Raw genomic sequence first — 20,882 nt, 5'->3', positions numbered from 1 at the left:
ATTAACTTTATTAAGATAATATTGATATTTTTTATTTTTTTTTATATTCTGTGATGTTCTATGGACGATGGAAGCCCCTGGTATATTATAGTCAGTGCTTAATTTTTTTGCAGCCCTTGATGTCCTGATCAATTCTCATTTGTATGACTCTGTACACTGTATATATGTAGTATTTACCCAATGAGGGCAATTTATAAAAATCTTCGTCAATCCACAGTTCTATGTTGGTAGCTTTGGGGCATCTTTTGAGTGCTTGAAGGAACAGAAATCTGCTTGTTCTGCTTCCCATGCCTTTTTGCATTCAAACCATTAAAATAACAGTAAAGTGAAAAAAAAAATGAAAAAAAATCAATATATATATATTTTTTTTCTTTTTTTTTTGGGGTGTTCATATTGAAATCTATGCAGTGCTAATCAAGTCTCCTTTATGTCCAAAACGTGTTGTTTCTTCCAGCTTCCATTGAAAAGCTCTTACATTTCACTGGAAGACAATGTATCGTTTTCATGACATGGTTAGGCACATCCCAATATTTAATAGTATAAATACCATGTTATTATTGGGGTGGTGTCTCATTTTTAACAAATATATGTTTGCGAGGTTTGTAAAAATCCACACCACTGTATATTCTTCTGTCCTGGAACTGAATACTCCCATTTTGTCTCCCCCTTTGCACCTAGCCGCCAACAACCATTACATTCTGCAGCTTTTCTTCCTTAATAATCTCTCTTCATTTTCTCTTGGTCTTAAAGGAACACTTTAGCATTAGGGATTACAAACATGTCGGAGGGGTTTTACTTACCATACACACCACAGCGTCCTACTCCTATTTCAGCTCCACCTCTTTAGCTGAGATCATCCTTGTTGATAATCTCAGGCAATCCAATGCTTCTCTAGTGGGGAATCATTGGGAGGCTAGGTCACATGCACATTATAACACAGTTATGCACCAATCAAATGCTCTCACTGAGAATCATTTGAACTGTAACAGAGTTTAACTCTGTTATAGTAGAGGAAGTGTCTCAAGTGGCTGCCTTCCTTACAGCCAGTAGAGTTGTAGAAGTATAGAACCACAATTATTAAATGCTAGCGGAGCTCCCTTACAGAGCTCCGGCGCACTTTACTACCTGGTTAGGTGTGTTAGCCGTGTAATGAAAACATTGCTGCTCCTACAAATAGCCAATGTTTTCAGTTACAGGATTAAATAGAGTGGGACATGGCATCCTAAACCATTCATTAAGATGAAGTGATCTGGGTTTGCTGTTGAGTATCTGTAATGAATAGCCATAGTAAATGCTTGCAAGTCTTATTGGGCATGTAGTACAGTTATCAGATAATATAAAATACAGAATTATAGGAATGACAATTATTCCATTTTTTATTTTTGTTTCTGTTATCTTTTCTTAAAGATAATATTTTCAGTTTAATGAATTGAATGTCCCAGTGTTATTCCTTGGTTCTAATTTTTAATAAAGGTACATTACAGTGTCAGGAATACAAACCTGTATTCCTGACACTATACAGCTGAAGTGATTGTTTAGGTGATTGGTACCCTCTCTGTGGGGATTAAAGTTGATTTTACCCCCCTTTTATCCCACACTGCCCTGTCTCACAGTGGCTGGCTCCGCCTCCGTGGCTGAAGTAATCTTGATCTCAGCAAATCCAATTCTTTCCCATAGAAAAACATTAGGAGGCTATTGCTGATGCGCGACAAAACATTGCACTGCGCCAATCAGCATCTCCTCATAGAGATACAATACATTTCACACACTGATCTAGGAAGGACCTCTAGTGACCGTCTGAGTGACTGACACTAGAGGTGTAACTAGCCAGCAAAGTAAACACTCTCTAAAGGCTGCGTTTACAGTGCTAACAATTCATGGGGACAGCAGAACCACTACATTAAAGTGTAACCCTGGTTCTTCTCAAATGCCTGCCTTATGGGTGAACAGAGTGGTCCATTTTAAAATGCAACATCTCATTTATGTAGTAAAAGCCAGGGCTGTATAGAGCTTTCAATGCACAATATTTCACCCTGGCATAAGGTATTCATGAAACCGTTTGTCATCACTGCAAATGTCATTTAACCTTTAACTAAACCCAAACATGTAAATATTCAAGCAAGAATGGGTGTGTTAAATTTCACAATAATGTAATCATTTGCAAAACACCCTGCCTACATTTTGTCTACTCTTTGAGTAGATTATCAATATTTGTAGTAATACTAAAAAATATATTTAACTCCTTAAGTGGTTGGATCATTTCCTTTATAATCATGATGTTGGTCAGAACAGGTCAAGAATATAGGGACTTGGTTATTTCTCCATAGAACCATATCGGTCAAACTTTCCCTCTGTCAGACAAAGGCACGCTGCAGTATTTCGCAATATGATATTCTTTAATAGATTTAAACGTCAATACCTAAATATAGCTTTGTAAAGCACAAGCCAGAGTATAGTGTGGAAACGGTTGCTGTTTGTATACTTGGAATTATACAATATATGAACAATGCGACTCTTAAAGTTTTTTTTTTTTTTCCTTTTTCCTTTTAATTGCAACTTCTCGTTTATATAAAGGTTTTACCAAATAAGCCAGGCTTTGATCTCTTTTTCATTTTCGTACTTAAATACTTGGGTTTAACCCGATAATCCAATTAAATCCAAAAATGAATGTGCTAAGCATTTTTTAAATAGTTTGATGCAAAATAGTCTTGGGTTACGAGTTGTTTACATACTGGAGAGGTTCACTAATGTATCTACTTCAGATTGGCCCAGGACAGTGACTTTTAAAAAAGTTATCGTTGATGGACTTTATTTCCCATAATTCCTGCAATCGTGAGAATTGTAGTCAAATAGCTCAAGGGCCAGGGATTGGATGTTTCTTGGTCTGAATGTAGAAAAAGGATTTCAGTTAGTGATCTTTTCCTACCAACTGTTACCATATATGTTCTGTACGCGTGAATAATGGTTTAATTTGGGCATTTGCCCAATCGGCAGCTTATAGTAACATTTCTGCCGTCCGTGTTTTGTAGTGGCAATATTTCTAAACTAATTCTGCCTTCGGTCTATATTTAACCCACTGCAGGGTGAAAAATCACAGATTACTAGATGTTTACTTAATAGTGTAATTTTTTTTTTTCACTGCAGTCATGCATACAAAATCAACTAATTCAGATTTTAATAATAAAAAAAATGTATAATATATGCCATTTTATGGGGGTTATTGATGTAATGGAGAGGTAGCAAAATATAAACCTCCTCTCATTGAAGTGGTCTGGGTGCACCGTCCCGGTCACCCTTAGTCCTGAAATGTAAACATTGTATATTTGGAGAAGTCTATCTGACTTTGTGAAACGACACTGGATGTCCTCACGCGCTGCATAAAATTAGTTTATTATGGTCACAATGTTTTTGAACTCCAGTAGACTGAATTGCTACAGAAGGTATTTATCCATTTTGGTTGATATTTTCTGCTTTAAATCTACAACAGAACTTGATTTATGTTTTTTTGTACTGTTTAGCTTTGGAAATAGGGCAAGATCCTACGAAACTCTGTAGCTTTGTAACAAGTTTGGATACATTCAATCTGAATGATCACTATGTCTGCCTTGAAAATAAAACTTAAATGTAAAGAACAGTACAGAATTCCCTGCAAAGGGTTTTTATTCACTAAATTTCAAATTGTAGCCAATTGAAATCAGAATCACAAATTTTAGGCATAAAAAAGAAAGTATTCTGGAATGTTGCCCTTTGGATTGTCAGTACAATTTGGAGTTTATTGAATGAATACATTAGTAATAATATTTCTCTTAATTGCATCCTTGCACCAAGGTTTGTTTGTGGTTTTTTTTTTTTTTTTTTCCTTTTTCCTTTTTTTTTTTTTTCTTTTTTTTTTTTTTCTTCTACAGCCTCCCAGTCTTTATCCGGGCAACTTTTGGGGAGCATTTATTGTACTCTACATTGGTAAATAAAGTATTCACTCTTCTGTCTGGAGTATTGTAGCTTCTTTTAAGAACTGTGTACTGTTTATAGACTGAAACTCTCATTATCTGATCAGGTTTAATGGGATTTGCAGTACAACAAACACTTGCACAATATATAATATTAACTCACTCTAAGTAACATCACTATATCTGTAGTTGTTATAATGCCTAGGGTGTCCTGATGGTGTTTATTGGTTGTATGTCAAAGCATCCATCTCGGTAACCAGGCACTTCCCACTTAGCCATACTGATAATTAACACTGTTGCATTATCAATATCCATGTACAAAAATTACAGATAATGAGTTAGTGCTACTTAACCCCTTAAGGACACATGACGTGTGTGACACGTCACGATTCCCTTTTATTCAAGAAGTTTGGTCCTTAAGGGGTTAAAGGGACACTATATTCACCCAGACCACTTCAGCTCAATGAACTGGTCTGGGTGCTAGGTCTCTCAGGTTTTAACCCTTCAGATGCAAACATAGCAGTTTCAGAGAAACTGCTATGTTTACATTTGGGGTTAAGCCAGCCTCTAGTGGCTGTCTTCCGGACAGCCACTAGAGGCGCATTTGCGACGCTGGAGGCATATTATGCCTCCATCGTGCAGAGCGTCCATAGGAAAGCATTGATAAATGCTTTCCTATGGACCCTTTGAATGCTTGCGCGGCACTTGCCGCGCATTCCGCTCCTGTGACGTCGGAGTGGGAGGAGAGGTGACCAGCGCTGAGGGAGCCCAGCGCTGGATTATGGTAAGTGGCTGACACTATAGTGATTCTTTTAAGCATTATCAATGCTGAGGAGAATGGGTTGGTCTCTGGGAGCTGGAAAGAGCCTTGTTTTATGTCAAATAGTTTATTAAAACTTGCTACCATATATATATATATATTTTTTGATACCCTTATCCTTATAGCAGCCATCTTTATGCAGCTGTACATTGCGTTTCAAACTTGTGTGCTCTTTCTGCCTACAGGTAGGCAGACAATGTAACAGAGCAGCAGAAAATGCTAGCAGAATGCTTGGTTGTATAGGGAGAGGTATTAGCAGTAGAAAGAGGGAAGTGCTCATGCCATTGTACAGAACACTGGCGAGACCTCACTTGGAGTATTGTACGCAGTACTGGAGACCGTATCTTCAGAAGGATATTGATACCTTAGAGAGTTCAGAGAAGGGCTACTAAACTGGTTCATGGATTGCAGGATAAAACTTACCAGGAAAGGTTAAAGGATCTTAACATGCATAGCTTGGAGGAAAGACGAGACAGCGAGGATATGATAGAAACATTTAAGTACATGAAGGGAATCAACACTGTAAAGGAGGAGACTATATTTAAAAGAAGAAAAACTCTTACAACAAGAGGACATAGTCTTAAATTAGAGGGGCAAAGGTTTAAGAATATCAGGAAGTAATACTTTATAGAGAGGGTAGTGGATGCATGGAATAGCCTTCCAGCTGAAGTAGTAGAGGTTAACACAGTGAGGGAGCTTAAGCATGCGTGGGGTAGGCATAAGGCTATCCTAACTATAAGATAAGGCCAGGGACTAATGAAAGTATTTAGAAAATTGGGCAGATTAGATGGGCCGAATGGTTATCTGCCGTCACAGTCTGTTTCTATGATACCGCATTTTCTGTCAGATTATGAAAAGCGAAGTACAGTTGCAAAATTGTGAGCATTGGGTCAGATAACTTACAAAGGGCATACAGAAGGCTGTCAGGGGGAGTGGAAAATAGGCAAAGGAATTCTTAAAAAAATGTCTATGTAGATGAATTCAAAAATGAGATTGAATATTGTAAGAAAGGTTATAAAGAGAGATTGCACATTTTTCATGACATTGTTTCTTTCATTATCGAATTATGTGTATTATTTGAGGTTAATTTTAAGGGAATAAGTGATAAAGTAATGCAATAATGTCTTGCTGTTAATAACATGGATTAAGTCAAATATCTGTATTTTTATACCTAAGAGCTAACTGTGTAAAATATACTTTTGAGCTAGCTGTAAAATGTATGCATAACTGCTGTTTTAAAATATTGTCTTATATTTATATGTAATTTTAAATGTTGTTTTAAGAGATCTCTTAACTGTGTAATAATATAATCAAGAAAAAATAGATTTGTTTGGAATGCTTAAATAAAGAGAGCTTGCACTTTTATTTATAATCCATGAACCAAGATTTATTTTATTAATTTTAAACCCTCCGTCACAGTTGTCTTATGTAAATTGTGTTCACGTACAGCGCTACAGGATTTATCAGCTGATACAAGACAAACCCAGTGACTTCAGAGTTTAGCACGTTGTTCATTTATAAATGTGCTTTTATCTCATGTGTGTCTACGTTTCTTTTCTTTTCTATCTTGGTGTATTATCTACCTGTATAATGGATCCAAATCTGTCTGGCCCTCTATTCAAGGAGTTCAGTAGATTTGCGGTATATTATTGCACCCCGTGTTTCCACATAAATAAAAATCACAATGCACTTAGTCAATGCATTTCTCTACTGAAATAGTTGTCATTAGGTTATGAAGTCCTCTCTAAACATTGTCTGAATTGGCCTTTTTGTGCTGCATTCCCACAAAAAGTGTCCTTTTGAAATTTTAGATTTCTCCCGTAAGGGAGGGAGTAGGATAATGTGTCCGGATTATTAAGCCTTGCTGGATGATGGTTTGACATTCTTGTTGTACATGAGTGATTGTTGGAAAATTAGGCTGGAGTCCTATTGAGGATATTCACCAAAGTGATAATTGTCAGGAATTCAAAGTGAGTTTCAAATTTAAGGCAAAATGGCTGAAAATGATCCAATTATTCTTCCAACCCTGCTATCTGAATTCCAACAATTCTCACATTAGTCCATGAACATGTTTATGCATATACTTCTTTTTTGTGCAGAGAAAAAAAAAAACAAGAATGTGTCTTGGCAAAACTGGATTGGAAGGGACACCTCATGGTTAAAGGGACACCGTAGGCATTATAACGGTTTCATCTCATTAAAATTGTTATGGTGACTGGAGTGATCTGGCACTGTCCCTCCATTTAGTGTTAAACCATTATACTATTATTTTTTTTTTTTTTATTATTTTATTATTTTGCAAGTTTGACAAATATTAAACATTTGGGTTCAATATTATCTTTCAAATCACAACAAACCAGATCGATATATCCAAATATTACAATGAGTCTACATGTATTTCATTTCCCGATTTAAATATATATATATATATATATATATATATATATATTTTTTTTTTTTTGTATTCAAAATGATAGACAATGAACTAGTTTGCAAAAAGAAATCGATGCATGCATGGTTGCCTACGCAGAGGCATGGTACATTGATCAAGGGTAATGCAGATAACATCTTTCACATAAAAAAAAAAACAGAGGTATTAATAAGCAGTTTGTAACATCCGAATATCCGGATTGCGTACCATGTTGGCCAGAGTTTGGGTTAAGTCTTGTCAGAAATGTGTGTGTACTAGTGCCTACGCAGAGGCTTGATGTGAGCATGTGGTTAATTTCTCGTCTAGGTTGTGCTGGGCGGTTTGCATCCTTTTAATACCAGGTCTGTGTGTGGTTTCAGTGAGAAATTGGACTGAGGCTTATCAAGCAAGCATGTCATAGAGCAATATTGACAGTCAATAATCAGTGGGCCAAGTTGGCAGTGATTTGTATTCTGGAGGTTACACCATGTATAAAGTGTATACCTGAGTAGGTGATTGGTTGCGTCTTGTGTGGTTGAGTGGTCCCTATCATTTTGGCTGCCTGTAGGTTGCCGCTGGGTTGGTTGCTCATTGGCAGGTGGAGATTCGGGGAATGTAAGTAATCGTCGTAGGGGTGGGGATCAGAGAAGGGGGGAGGTACCTGCTACTGTGTGGTTGGTCGGCCTAGGCCGTTTGTCAGTGCCGGTATGTTCCTCCTGGGTGGAGGGTGCTGTGGCAGGAAACTGGGAGCGAAAGGAGGGCAAGAGGGTGAGGGCGAGGGGGGGAAGAGATGGGCAAGGTTGAGAGGGGGATCAGGAAGGAGATGAGGGGAGGGCCAGAGGGTTGGTTGCGGGGTTTACCTCTCCCCCGGCCCGCCACCCACCCACCCACCCCCCAGATGAGGGGCGTCTGAAGGCGGTTCCGCAGTATGTGGTGTCTTGGCTTCCGACATGGGCCTAGGTCTATTGTTTCTGGAGGTTATCGGGTTCTTTCCGGGTCTTTATTTTGTAGCCAGCCAGTGTGTCCAGTGGTACCAGACCTTCTGGTAGGTTTGGCTCCGTCCCCTTGCTGCCAGAATAATTTCTTCTATGCTCCTTATGTCTTCCACTCTGGTGATCCAATCGGTGGTAGTGGGGGCTGAGATCTGTCTCCAGAAGGTCGGGATGAGGCTACGTGCGGCGTTGATCAGGTAGGGGATGATGGTTTTCTTGTATGTTGTCCGTGGCATGGGAGTCAGATGGAGTAGGTAGTTCTCTGGAGTATATTCCACGGAGTCGTCCGTGATTACAGAGATGATCCGGTGTATTTCTTGCCAATAGGGTTGGATCTGGGTGCATGTCCACCATATATGGAACAACGTGCCGAGTTCTCTGCCACATCTCCAGCATTCTGGTGTACAGGTGTTGCTGATGGAGGTGAGTTTCTCTGGGGTTTTATACCAGTGGGATATTCGTTTTTATCCGGATTCCTGTTATTTCGTGCTGTTTGACAATTTGTGTGACAGCATTAAGGCGTTGGTCCACTGTTCTGGAGTCAGGGGGTGACCGAGGTCTCGCTCCCAATGTTTAGTGAAATACGGGAGGGACTGGTTGGTTGGCAGTCTGTAGTAGCCAGTAGAGCAGTGAGGTGGCGTGTGGAGGAGGTTGGGGTTGGGTGCATAGTGTTTCAAACGTGGTGAGCTGTCTGTCGGCCGAGGTTATGTTGGGTACTTGCTCGAGTCTGAGGGTTATTTGGTGGTGCCTGAATCTTGTCATTTAAGTCTGTAGGGAGCAGTGTGATGGTTCCATTTGTAAGCAGGTTATTTTTTAAAACATTAATATCTGGAAATAGTTTTGAGTTGAGCCCTTTGTCAAAGATTAAAACTTCAAAGAATAAACAATCCAATACAATGCAAGAAAACACATAAATAAGACCTACAACATAAAATCTATCGGGTCAACTATCAAGATATGGGGGGGGGGGACTCAATCTCGCTTCTTTAATATATTCATTTAGAAATTAAAACTAGAGCCATTTTAGGAAAGTCATTATCAGCAGTTTATCTTTATAGGTGAATCTATGCCAGGGTTTGCTGGTTTGACTAACGTATAGATATTCTATTCTTTATAGTAATCAAACCATTTTTCCCATAACTTATTTATTATAAGAGCTTATATTGTTATCTTTGAAATAGACTGCCTTTTCCATTAGACCTTGATATTGGATCTGGGTTTTAATCTATGTTATAGAGGAAGATATATTCTGTTTCCATCTCCTGGCAATAGAGTTTATCAGCCATCAAAACATGTATAGTCAAATACTAAGAAGGATTTATCAATTTTTGGGAAGTCTAGATGGAATAAAAATCTTTCTGGAGATAGAGTAATTGATTCAAGTTATAATTTTTTTTGGGAGAAAAAAATAAAATTCCCAATAGGGTTAACAAAGAGGGAGGTGAATTCATTGGAGTGAAACAAGTAGTTTAGGTGTGTTTTGTCCCAAATGACACTGACCTCTGATCTGGTGCTATACAACACAAACTAAATCTGTTTTATATCAAGTAAAGAAAAACCCCACAAACTATACACAATTCTGCTAGAATTATTGTAAAGACCTGTATATGGAAGGCGCTCCTCAAAGGGATCAACATGCTCTTTGCATTGGCTATGATGAAGGAAGATTCCATGTTCACATTAATTTGTTTGCTTATAATTGCAGCAGTTTGAGACCTAACCCAAATACTTTGTATTTTATTCTAATACTTGCTCGGTTTGTGCTCAATGTGAATAGGTCTAAGCAACTTGCTGATTGAAGGTGTTCATGGCATCTTGTTAGCTTGCTCACAAGTTTCGGTCAGATCTTTTTATGAATTAAGTGGTTTTCAAGTGATGAACTATATATTCTATAAAGTAACGTCAGGCATGTTTTTATGAGATTTGCTTTGCACTTGCTGAAAACCATAAGATGGCTTTAAATTATCAGCCACTTACTATTTGTGTGAAAGATGCAAATGTAAACTTGGAGAAGACCTAAGGAGTGTTTGGGTAAGTATATAGTTTTATTCACTCATTTTGCTAGTACACTGAAGTTGACATTATTATCCACATATTTACTGAGTGGAGAGTAAGTTTTAAAGGGATACTATAGGCATCGAAACAACTTTAGCTTAATAAAGATTCTTTTGGTGTATAGATCATGCCCCTGCAGTCTCAGTGCTAATTTAGCAGTTACATAATTGTCGTTTCTTTCCGTGCAGCCCTAGCCACACCTCCCCAGGCTGTGAATCACACAGCCTGCATGGGGAAAAAAATGAAAAATTTTAATCAGATGTTAACTCGCTTTGGAAGTTTATTTCCTGCTCTGTAAATGTAACTTTAACCAGACCTCTTATTGTTGTGTTCTTATTACAAATTTGACAGATCCACAATAACAATAGCAGTATCCATGTTATTTGAGCATAGATTGTGTTTTTTTTATTTTATTTATTTATTTATTTTTTCTAGGACTCTGTTTTGCAGTGGGTAAAATGGGTTGGGGCACAAACAATCACTTTGTTTTAGACTGTCAGCTCTTTAAATATCTGAACCTGTAATGTCACTAGCTGATTGCATATTGTATCTCTATATTGTCAAAGTTATAAACTTATTATAAAGGTTTAGTATATTGCTTGGTGTGACTCTTCCACCCTGAGCCTATTCTAATGTTTGCCTAGGGGAAAGAGCATTTTGTTTTGTTTTGGTGCATGACCTGTATTATACTGTTATGTATGTTAATATCATATTTAAAGATCGACCAATTTATGATGATTTTCTGCATTTAATATTTGCTATTGATGAGTCCTGGCAGAGCTCTCATCTGATTTTTGTCTAACACTCTCCATTTGTTTTAGGGGGTCAGCCAAATGGCTTTTGGGTCCAGCTTGAGCTCCGAAGATGCTTCTCAGATGCCTGCAGCAGCTGTATCAGAACGATTTCCTCATTCCGCAGACCCAGCACCTTCGTATAGTAGTAACATGGAAGATGTTGATTAGCTACAACAGGAGGAAATGAGAAGATTTTTTTTGTTTGTTTTTTTTGGTGGGGTGGGGTTCATATGAAAGCTGTGTTCTGTGGGTTGTACATAAGTGGCTAAAAATTTTTTTTTTTTTTTTTTTTTTTTAAATAATTTGATGACATTTTATTTTAAGGAGGGAAGGGTGTTTTTGTTTGAACACACATAAAAAAAAATTGTTCCAGTCATATCCGCTCATACACACAATCCTTGCAATAGCAGAGATAGTCCATTACAGGTTTTTCAGGGGTTAATACACCCAATCACCTTGTCTTTCTTGTGGCATTGGAGCCACTCAGTGCCCACTCTGCTAAGAATTAATAAATGGTTACTTTTCCTATTCATGTGCTTGCAACATGTACATGTATATAGTTCACTCGTATTAACCTGTGTCACTGCAGTATCATTGACAAAAACTTTACTGTGTAAAGGGTGTTTAGTCACATCCACAGTTTGCAAACCACACCATGGTTTGATAAGCACTCTTCCCAGATGCGATAGGAGGCCCTATGTAGAACACTGCTTGAAATATGATGGAGCAGATATAATCTGCAATAAACATATATATGTCTGAATGCCCTTTCTCCCCCCTCTCCCCAAACCTTTAAAATGGCTACCAATGCCATTGTTACTAGGTCTTGTGAATATGTACTTATTATTGTTAATAAGGGGGTGTTTTTTCCCCCAAAACTGATGGTATACAGTAATGTGAAATGCAAGCACCTTTTGCTATCTTAGAAATGTTAAACCTGTCAGCTGTGTGATCGCACAAGCGATACAATTGAATTGCCATTATGTCAGTTCGGGGGGGTGGGGGGTGGTTTTTTTTTTTTGTTTTTTTTTTTACTTGCTTATTTGTGTTTTGTTACTTGTAATGCAATAGAGAATTAAATTTTTGGGGACACATTGTGTTTCAGATATTTTGACTAAAGTATCATTGTATCTAGGAATTTGCCAGGTTTGGAAGGTAATTGAGACTGACTGAATTTGCCTGTACACCCACTCCACCCTAACCCAAAATAACTAATCTCTTATCCTTTTGTGAAGTTCACATTTTCTTTTTTAATATGGTGGCACACAAGTGTCCTTAATTGGTTTTAACCCATCTATGGGTCCCTCTCCAGCTTGGAAGGTCTAAAACCATTCTACAGACCTTTTTGTCATCAATGTCTAGGGGAAAAACTAAATGCAAACGTTGAGTTTACTAGCCAAGTATCATTTATTTTATCTTTCTTATGGTGATTAACTAGTCAGTTTTAGGCCTTCCACAGATGGAGAGACCACATGGCAAGGTTTACATGTAGTATAAGGATTTGTCAGGCAGGAATAAACTGGGGGGAGGTGCACTGCTTCCACCCACATTGCATAAGGACAACTTATTTCTATGGCATGTGGAAGTTGTAGATTGCTTGGGATGAGGGAAGATTTAAGCATACAACTTGAGGACTATTTCATATCAGTTCTGCTCTGTAATAATTATTCCCACTGTGGCATCCAAAAACATGCAAAAGGGCGTTATACATTCCCATATAAAGCTCATCACTATGTATCATGGTGTAAGAAATTATGACCCTCTTACAAGGATATTCTTTTAGGGAATGTGTGACAAATAAGACACAAACACAAGTGTATAATAAAATGTATTGTAAATATTAATTTAAGGATACTGTTAGATTTTAAAAGGATATACACTACACATTACACATTATACATTATATCCAGTACATAATCAAAATATGCATTTAAAAAGGCAATACTTAAGCATTTCAATTGAGGTCTTCCCCTTGTGCCTTCATCTTGGGTAATCTGGGACAGACTCTATCAGTTCACCATGGCCCTGCTTGCTGCGCTGTCCTCTCCAAAGAGACAGAGAGAGAGGGAGAGAGACTTCCTTGGATGTTGTCCTTTTAAAGACTGATTCTTTGAGTAATAAACTACAAGTCCCAGAATCCCTTTTCCCTCCCAAAAATGGTTTATCCCGCCCTCTTTCTCCAGAGAGTTCTGTCTTTACACAAGTCTTTCCCTTTGATCTCTTCCCTCCAGCTATACTGTAACGTTCTGAAAGAAGTGACCTGTTAGGATTGGTTTCTGGGTAGGTTAGACAGCTTGGGAAAACACACACTTCCATGGCTACACCTAGATGTTAATTACTTTGGTCTTCTGATAACATACATGGAATACTGGGGGGATGTAAGCTTTTGTTTTAGCTGGATGTTTTAAAATGCAACTGAAAGCTTTGATCCTTATCACACTGTTATCAAGGAAATGACCCCAACTTGTGAAACCAGTCACATACACAGAAAGTTAGATACAATATTGCAGTTTGGCATATCAATTTCTTACAATGGTTGGAGTACCGGTATTATCATTTCCAACTGATTTGGCAGGGCAGTCCTGCATTTTGGAGTAATGTCCCAGCAAAAATAGGTCCTGCTTTTTGGGAATCTGCCAGCACAAAACTAAAATGCAAGAGGGGGCAGGGCACTTGGACCATGCACAGAGCGCTTCATCATGGTTTGACATGAGGAGGCAGAGTGTTAGTCAGCCTGGCCACCCTCTTTAGGATAGGGCCTGCTCCTTTAAAAGGCAGACTCGCAGCCTACACTTTTTCTCTGACCATCCCAGAAGGTGGGTAGGGAACTTTAACAGGGATGCAGTACTTGACAGTGTATGTATACGTTTTTTTACATTACACAATTTTTTATTTTACATTACACAATTATATTACCGTACATTTTTTTTTTCCTGAGATGACTTATTTTCTCCCAACCCCCCTTCCTTGTGTGTCTTATGCCCTTTATTGTGTCTGTTACATAAATGGCAGTCGGAAGAGTTAAAATAGTCAAAGAGGTGAGAGTCTGAGCATGCTGTAGCTATTACAAAACACAGATCATTGGATGCAGAACTTCGAAGGTTTTTTTGGGGGCGGGGGGGTTGTTTAAGGTTCAGTTAACAAAACCTGCATGTCTCACCTAACACTGTTTCTATTCAAAAATAAAATCATTGTAGAAATCTGTATTTTATTAGTGATGCTACTGCTTTAAAGTAATCTATATATTTTTTTTATTACTTCTTACAGCGGTCCTGAAGCAGTTTGTAAACGATGAGTCCTGTCTGTCATTTACCTGTAATTTGGAAAATGTACATTTCCTAATACATTTTGCAAATCTGATTTAGAGAATTACTTCCAATTAAGCTATTCTGATCTTAAATTTGAAATTCACTTTTTTAATTGCGAACAATTCTCATTTTATTGAATAACCTATCAGTAAGCTCTTCAAAGCTTTGCTGTCTCTTGGTCCACAAATTACTGCACTATATATTTTTAACCCATTCTGAAGTGCATATATTTCTTAGCATTAAGACTATAATTTAATGCAAGCAGTACATGGTAATAGAAGGAAAAAAAATAGTAGCAAATATGATGTGTGTTTATAAAAGCCTATTGATTTTTATTGGTTTTATTTATTTTCCAAAAACACCTTAGACACAATAGGGTAATTCCTAAATCCTGGACTAGTAGGGGATACTTGAGGACTGGGTTGGGAACCACTGCGCTAGAGCATGCTGTTGTGATTGTGGTGTTTGGAGTGTTCATTTAAAAATCTGTAACTTAGTTTTGTGTATATACTATTTTTACATTTAAAAAAAACTCTTGTTTATGGTGCCCCAAGTGGTCCTTTTTCACAAAAATAAAAAAAATTTTAAAAAAACAAAACAAAAAAATTTGCCTGGTCAGTGCATATTTTCAGTTAAATATTGGATTTCGCTTGAAAAATGCAAAAGCGGTTTTACGTTGTATAGCGGTTTCAAAACTTCTACAGCTCCTGTTGTTTGTCCGGACATATATTGTCCTAATGTCACTGGAAAATTAATAAGGTTTCGGTGGCCCTGTCTAGCAGGTTAAATAAATATGGATGGTGAAGTGCTGTCTGTCTGGCTTCAATTTGGGTGACGATCAACACACAAGAAGTCCAGCTGCAATTTGCATGGTCTTCGACAGGTCAGTGTCCTGGCAAAGAGTCACTTGCGTTGTAGTTCAGCAGGAGCCATATGGCCACAGATTGGCCAATCTTGCTGGAAGAGCTTCTCATTTCCTAGGAAGAAAATTGAAGTCAATTACATTTTAAGCCACAACAGTCAAGCTGAAAACTTAAGTGATTTAGAGATGGGGGTTTTTTCCCCACAAGTTGCCTATTTTAGCCTAAACTTTAATATTTACACTTTTGTGATATCACAATTTTATCTGCTTACCCTCCTTGCTTATTTTACTCCCGACAGTCCTGCTGGGCTGAAAAACTAGAAAGTGTTATTAATCCTCTGCGACAGGACACGTACAATTTCTTCAGCAGTGAAGGGATTCATTGTGAAATTTCTAATCACTACTTACCCCAGTAAAGCAAGTGTTTTGTGTAATAAGTGTAAAATCCATAATACGCACTATTAATTAAATGCTTTTGCTAAGCCAGAGCGTGCGTTTGTTTTTGGGGTGGGGTTGTTCTGTTAAGTTTGGTTGGTGGTTTGTTTTGTTTTGGGGTTTTTTTCCTTGGGAGGAAGGGGTTTTTTTTTTTTTTGTGTCATCTTCCTTGCCTTTAGGTCTACGTGCATAAAACTTTTAATTTGTTTCAGTTGAAGACAATTGCTGCTATACTCTCAATGTATTTAAAGATTTAAACCGTAATTATTATTATTATATGTGGGTATGCTCCTCGGTGAGCTTACATATGCATAGCACTCTAGAATATGGAAAGGTGGCTTTTATTTTTTTAGTACCAAACAGATTTTGGCTCTCTGATGGAAGATGGGTGGGGATGCTCTGAAAGGAGTAGTAGGAAAAAGCTGTAGGTTGACACAGATTTTCATTCTTTGGATTTCAGTTGTATAAATATAATGTATGTCCTCTGTAAGAAATAATTAAATTCTTCTGAAACTAAAAATGTACTTGAGTTTTTTATTTTATTTATTTTTTTATTTGTAGTTATTGTTTTGGGGGGAGTGGGGCTTTTGCGTTTTTTTTTTTTTTTTTTTTTTTTAGCTGTATTGTAAACATTTCCTTACGATCATGCTATGTATTTGACATTGGAATTTCAGAAACTGAAACGTAAGGGGACATTCTAAAAGCATTTAACTACTGTGAAGCAGTTTTGGTGTATAGATCATGACCCTCAGTAGAGGAGCTTCTATTCCACTACCTGCTTTGATCGGAAGTGCTCAGAGAGCGCACAACTGGTTCCGGGGAGAGGAACAGAAGCTCCTCCACTGAGGTCTGCCTGCTTGGACACGCTACACATGAGGTACAAGGGGTGGGGGGGGGATAGGACACATGGAGATGCTGATGGGGGACTGAGACACATACAAGGGTTGGGGGGAACCACACAGAGGGGCTGGGAGGGACAACGAAACACACAGAGGGGCTGGTAAGAGGCTGTGTATATATATATATATATATATATATATATATATGTGTGTGTGTATATGTATATATATATATATATATAACCTATACATAGGCCAAAGTTAGCCATCTAAAGTAAAGTGTCTCTGGCGTTCTGTACCTCCCCATATTTTAAAGGGTCAGTTTAAGATGCAAAATCCCTTCATTTAATGAAGTGCTTTTGGAGCATTGACGCTGACATTACAAATGACATTACATTTTGCAATTCCTGCCCAGCCCATTGGGGGCTTTGAACTTAAATAGTCCAAATTGCTGATGCCGGACTGCGTGTATGGTTCAAAGTGTCTGTAAGAAGCATTTAATTGGCAAATTGTGGTGATGTCTACCAACGTTCCATATTACCACAGGGCTTCTATATAATAAGCATTTCATTGGGCACAAAACAGTATTATAATCTGACAGGAGAAAAACAACCATTGTGGGGGTAAAGGGTGGTAAATATATATATATATATATATATATATATATATAATTTAATTCAGAGTTAAACTTGTGTTCTATGGATTATGAAATCTGAATATATGTTTGTACTACATATTAGTGAGTAACCATCCCTCCATCTTTTGGGTATTCCCTTTAGCATAATTATTAATTCTGGGCCCTATGAATAAACTGCAACTGTAGGGTAAAATTCTAACGATGGTGCAATCACCATGGAAACCAATTAAATATTCCAAATGATTCTTATTTTTGCATTTTGTCCTACGATTGTTACAATTTTGATCTATATGTGTGTATTCTTTCTCATCCTCGCACGTGTTGTTTATTTATAGACAACACCAAGAGTTGGCTCGAATGGAGGTAGGTGTGAATGACCTGACTGGTTTTAATTGTTTAAATATTAAAATTATAATAATGGGACACTATAGTCAGTTGAACAACTACATCTTATTGTATTTGTTCTGGTGAGTAATCATTGAGTAATCAACAGTGTGCAGCATGGAGACAATATACTTTCTTCATAGAGCTGAATTGATTCAATGCATCTCTATCAGGAGATGCGGATTGGCCTGCACTGTGTTTGACTTGTGCTGGCTCTCCCCTGATCTGCCCCATTGACAATATCAGCCAATCCATTGCTTTCCTATGAGAAAGCGTTGTAATTGACTCAGAACACTTATGATGACGTCAGCCAAGCAGGCAGATTAGAGGCAGAGCAGTCAGCAAACTGGAATAAGAGTAAAAATGTGCTATATTTAGGGGGGCAAGGGCCGGCCAGGGGGGCTAGATAGTTGTTTTAACACTATTGGGTATGTAATACAGGTTTGTGTTCCTGACCCTATAGTGTTCCTTTAAGGTGCACCATAATATGGAGTCTTCTGTTGGTGTTGTCAGCTTTTCCTGTATGCTTGGGCTTTGATTCAGTGGCATATCTGACTTGAGTATGGGCAACAAAGGCCTGTAAATCCATCTTGTAACATTACATTGATACTTGTTTTGGCAGTAAGGGGTCAAACTCACTAATACAGTGATTTGGAACCACGGGAGTTGTCTCTGAAAATCCAATCCTCCTTAAGAAGCTTAGCTTTGGTTTATTTATACAGCTTATATGAGAATCTGGGGAAATGCCAGGCGCAAATCCTGGGAAGATATAATTTGCAAAATCCTTCAGACAATCAGGAGTAAACTGGCGTGGGACCCCAATGCACACCATTAATTGGTAAAATGTGAAAATAAACATTTTAGATTAATTTTGCATTATTTGCTAAAATTTAAGCATTTGCCAAGTTGTCTCTTTGCCTTTATGCTTCCCTCCTTCACCCCCTGTGATCACACATTCATTTTGAATTTGTAACATTATCGCAAATCATGTGTAATGGTAAATTTAGACTTGCATGGATTAAGGTGATTATGTAACTTTTGGTAACATTACCCAGAAGTACTCCAACACCATTTGGTTATCAGAGTGCTATGTGACTCCTTTTTCACCTACTGAAGAGAAATGTTAAAATAGATTAGCATAAATGACTGTATATGGCCCAAAATGCAGTCGGATTTTATATCAAGAGCAAAGCCATGCAAAAGGGTAAGCATACTTATTACCACCTAAAGATGGAAAGGCCGTTGCAGGATTTCTTTTATATTTGCTAAGCATCAACGGAGGGGCTAGGCTACTGCCTCAAACTAGGAAGACCCATGAAAGGAAAGACCAAAGCACCAAGTTTCATATATTGGCAATTTCTTGAGGAATACAAATGCAATCTTTATGTTGAAACCGGAGCCTTTCTCAACCTTTCTACTTCTTTCTTTGACCTATAACTGCTGGGATTGTGGCTGTGACAGGACATTGAGCACCCTGTTCCAGAACTTAATTGGCGTTTGAAGTCTCTACAGTGAGACTCTTGCACCATAAAGCCAACAATAACCTCAAGTGGTTGTGGTTATACTTCACACATTTTAACCTCCTGAGCTACTCAAGTGGTTGTGGTGCCTACTGTGCCCTTTCATACTTCTGTTTTAGGTTAAATGATGTTGCCATGTAAAATTGGGCGGTTTTTTTTTTTTTCCTTTTATGTCTTAATTCCAGCTTTCCACCTTGGATCCAACATGGATCTGTAGTGGTACAGCATCTGGACAAGTCATTGGCGATCAAAGTGGCAGAGAGTGAATCAAACCATCCCCACCACTCCATGGTGTCCACCTGCATGGCACAAGGCTATTTAAACATTTACTAAATTACTTGGTCTTTCAACAATTAGCAGCTTTTATTTTTCTAGGCTTCAGTAAACCGCTTTGGTTTTGCTACCCACAAAAAGTTTGAGAAGTAATGGTCCATCCTGACAGAAGCAGATGTAAAACTGCAATGCTTGCGAGATATCTGTCGGCCAATACACGTGCAGCACATGAGATAAAGGGACACGTGTGGTGGGCATGAGGGAGGGAGCTTATACCACCTGGTTTTGTTTGCAATATAGAGATAATACATAAAACATTTTTTTTAAAATAAATGTGAGAAAATGCTAAATTCTTCACATCTTTAGGATTGTGGTATAAAGTACACAATATCTTGAGATTTAACTTTTCTAGCATGTAGAGTTCACATTTTGCCTAATTTTGATGGGAGTTCTGTGACCTAAACGGTTAGTATGCTAACTGTTAAATATTATCTAACATACTATGATATCAATAAAGGGAAAATGTCAGACAGTTGCGTATAGTGCTCTTAATCTCTGGTTTGATAGTGTTCATTTCCTTTCTGTATAATACTATCAATAACAGTAGATTATAATACAGGCCAACTGTCATGAGAAATATGTAGTGAAATTCCCTTACATTCATATTTTTTTTTTTTTTAATATATAATTTTGTTTAAAGACAAATGATAAATTCACAAGAAAAGAAATTGATCGCTTTTTAAATATTCAAAATTCTTAAACCCTTTTTGGTCATTATTTACAATAAATAATGAATAACAAAGTACTGAAAGTGGAACAATCCACATGAACATCACACAAATTTTCATGACAACTGATCCAGTTTTACAATTTCTTTGTTTCGAACACACGCTGTCAGCTCAACTTAATTTAGTAATAAAAAACTCATAATTTACATCTTCCAAGTACGCAGCAATGTGACTCCGTCTTTACACGACACGCTGTTTGTAGTAGAGTCTACTGCTTTAACATCACATTTCAGCTCGTGCTCAAGCTCTGCATTTTCTAAGCAAAATCCATTGAAGTGTTTTTATTTTTGTCTTTTTTTTTTCTTCTTTTGCTTGCTGCGACAATGTTACACTGTTTCTTTATATTGTCCAATGGATTCTCATGCTCCATGTATTCTTTGGCAAATGAAGCATAGCGATGGGAGATGAGAATGAACATGAGACTTTGCATTTTATGCCATGCCATGCCACCGTTGCTAGACAGACACAGTGGGTTATCTTGGCAAACAAAGCAGTCAAAAGCAAGACAGGGCAGTGGGAATTAACTGTATGCGGCAATCTGTAAGCCATTTTGCACTCTCTGGGCACAATTGCTTAAGACAGGGGTCCTCAAACTTTTTAAACATAGGGCCAGTTCACGGTCCCTCAGACATTGTTGGGGGCTGGACTATAAAAAATGTTAACAAATTCCTATGCGCACACACTCATAAGGACACATAAACAGACGTATATAAATTATTAGTAAGTCATCTAAACAGCTCCTCTTTTGGCCACACCCCTAAAATTAAACAAACCACACACCGCTCAACATTTCCAATCCATCAGTGGGACAGTGTGCC

General features: G+C 37.8%; 1 protein-coding gene across 2 annotated transcripts in view; it reads left to right on the top strand.

Moving 5' to 3' along the window:
• The window catches only part of USP19 (ubiquitin specific peptidase 19), a 92,468-nt gene extending 79,991 nt beyond the window's left edge, over positions 1-12,477 (top strand). For both annotated transcript variants that reach the window (XM_063426710.1, XM_063426709.1), the window contains exon 26: positions 11,046-12,477. In XM_063426710.1, the coding sequence (XP_063282780.1) occupies positions 11,046-11,186 (141 nt within the window). In that variant the 3' untranslated portion in view covers positions 11,187-12,477. The remainder of the gene's footprint in view (positions 1-11,045) is intronic.
• The last annotated feature ends 8,405 nt before the right edge of the window (positions 12,478-20,882 follow it).

This window comes from Pelobates fuscus, chromosome 7 (assembly GCF_036172605.1).
Source record: "Pelobates fuscus isolate aPelFus1 chromosome 7, aPelFus1.pri, whole genome shotgun sequence".
Lineage (NCBI taxonomy): Eukaryota > Metazoa > Chordata > Amphibia > Anura > Pelobatidae > Pelobates > Pelobates fuscus.
The sequence above is the reverse complement of the archived record's forward strand: the minus strand, read 5'-3'. Positions and strand labels throughout refer to the sequence as shown.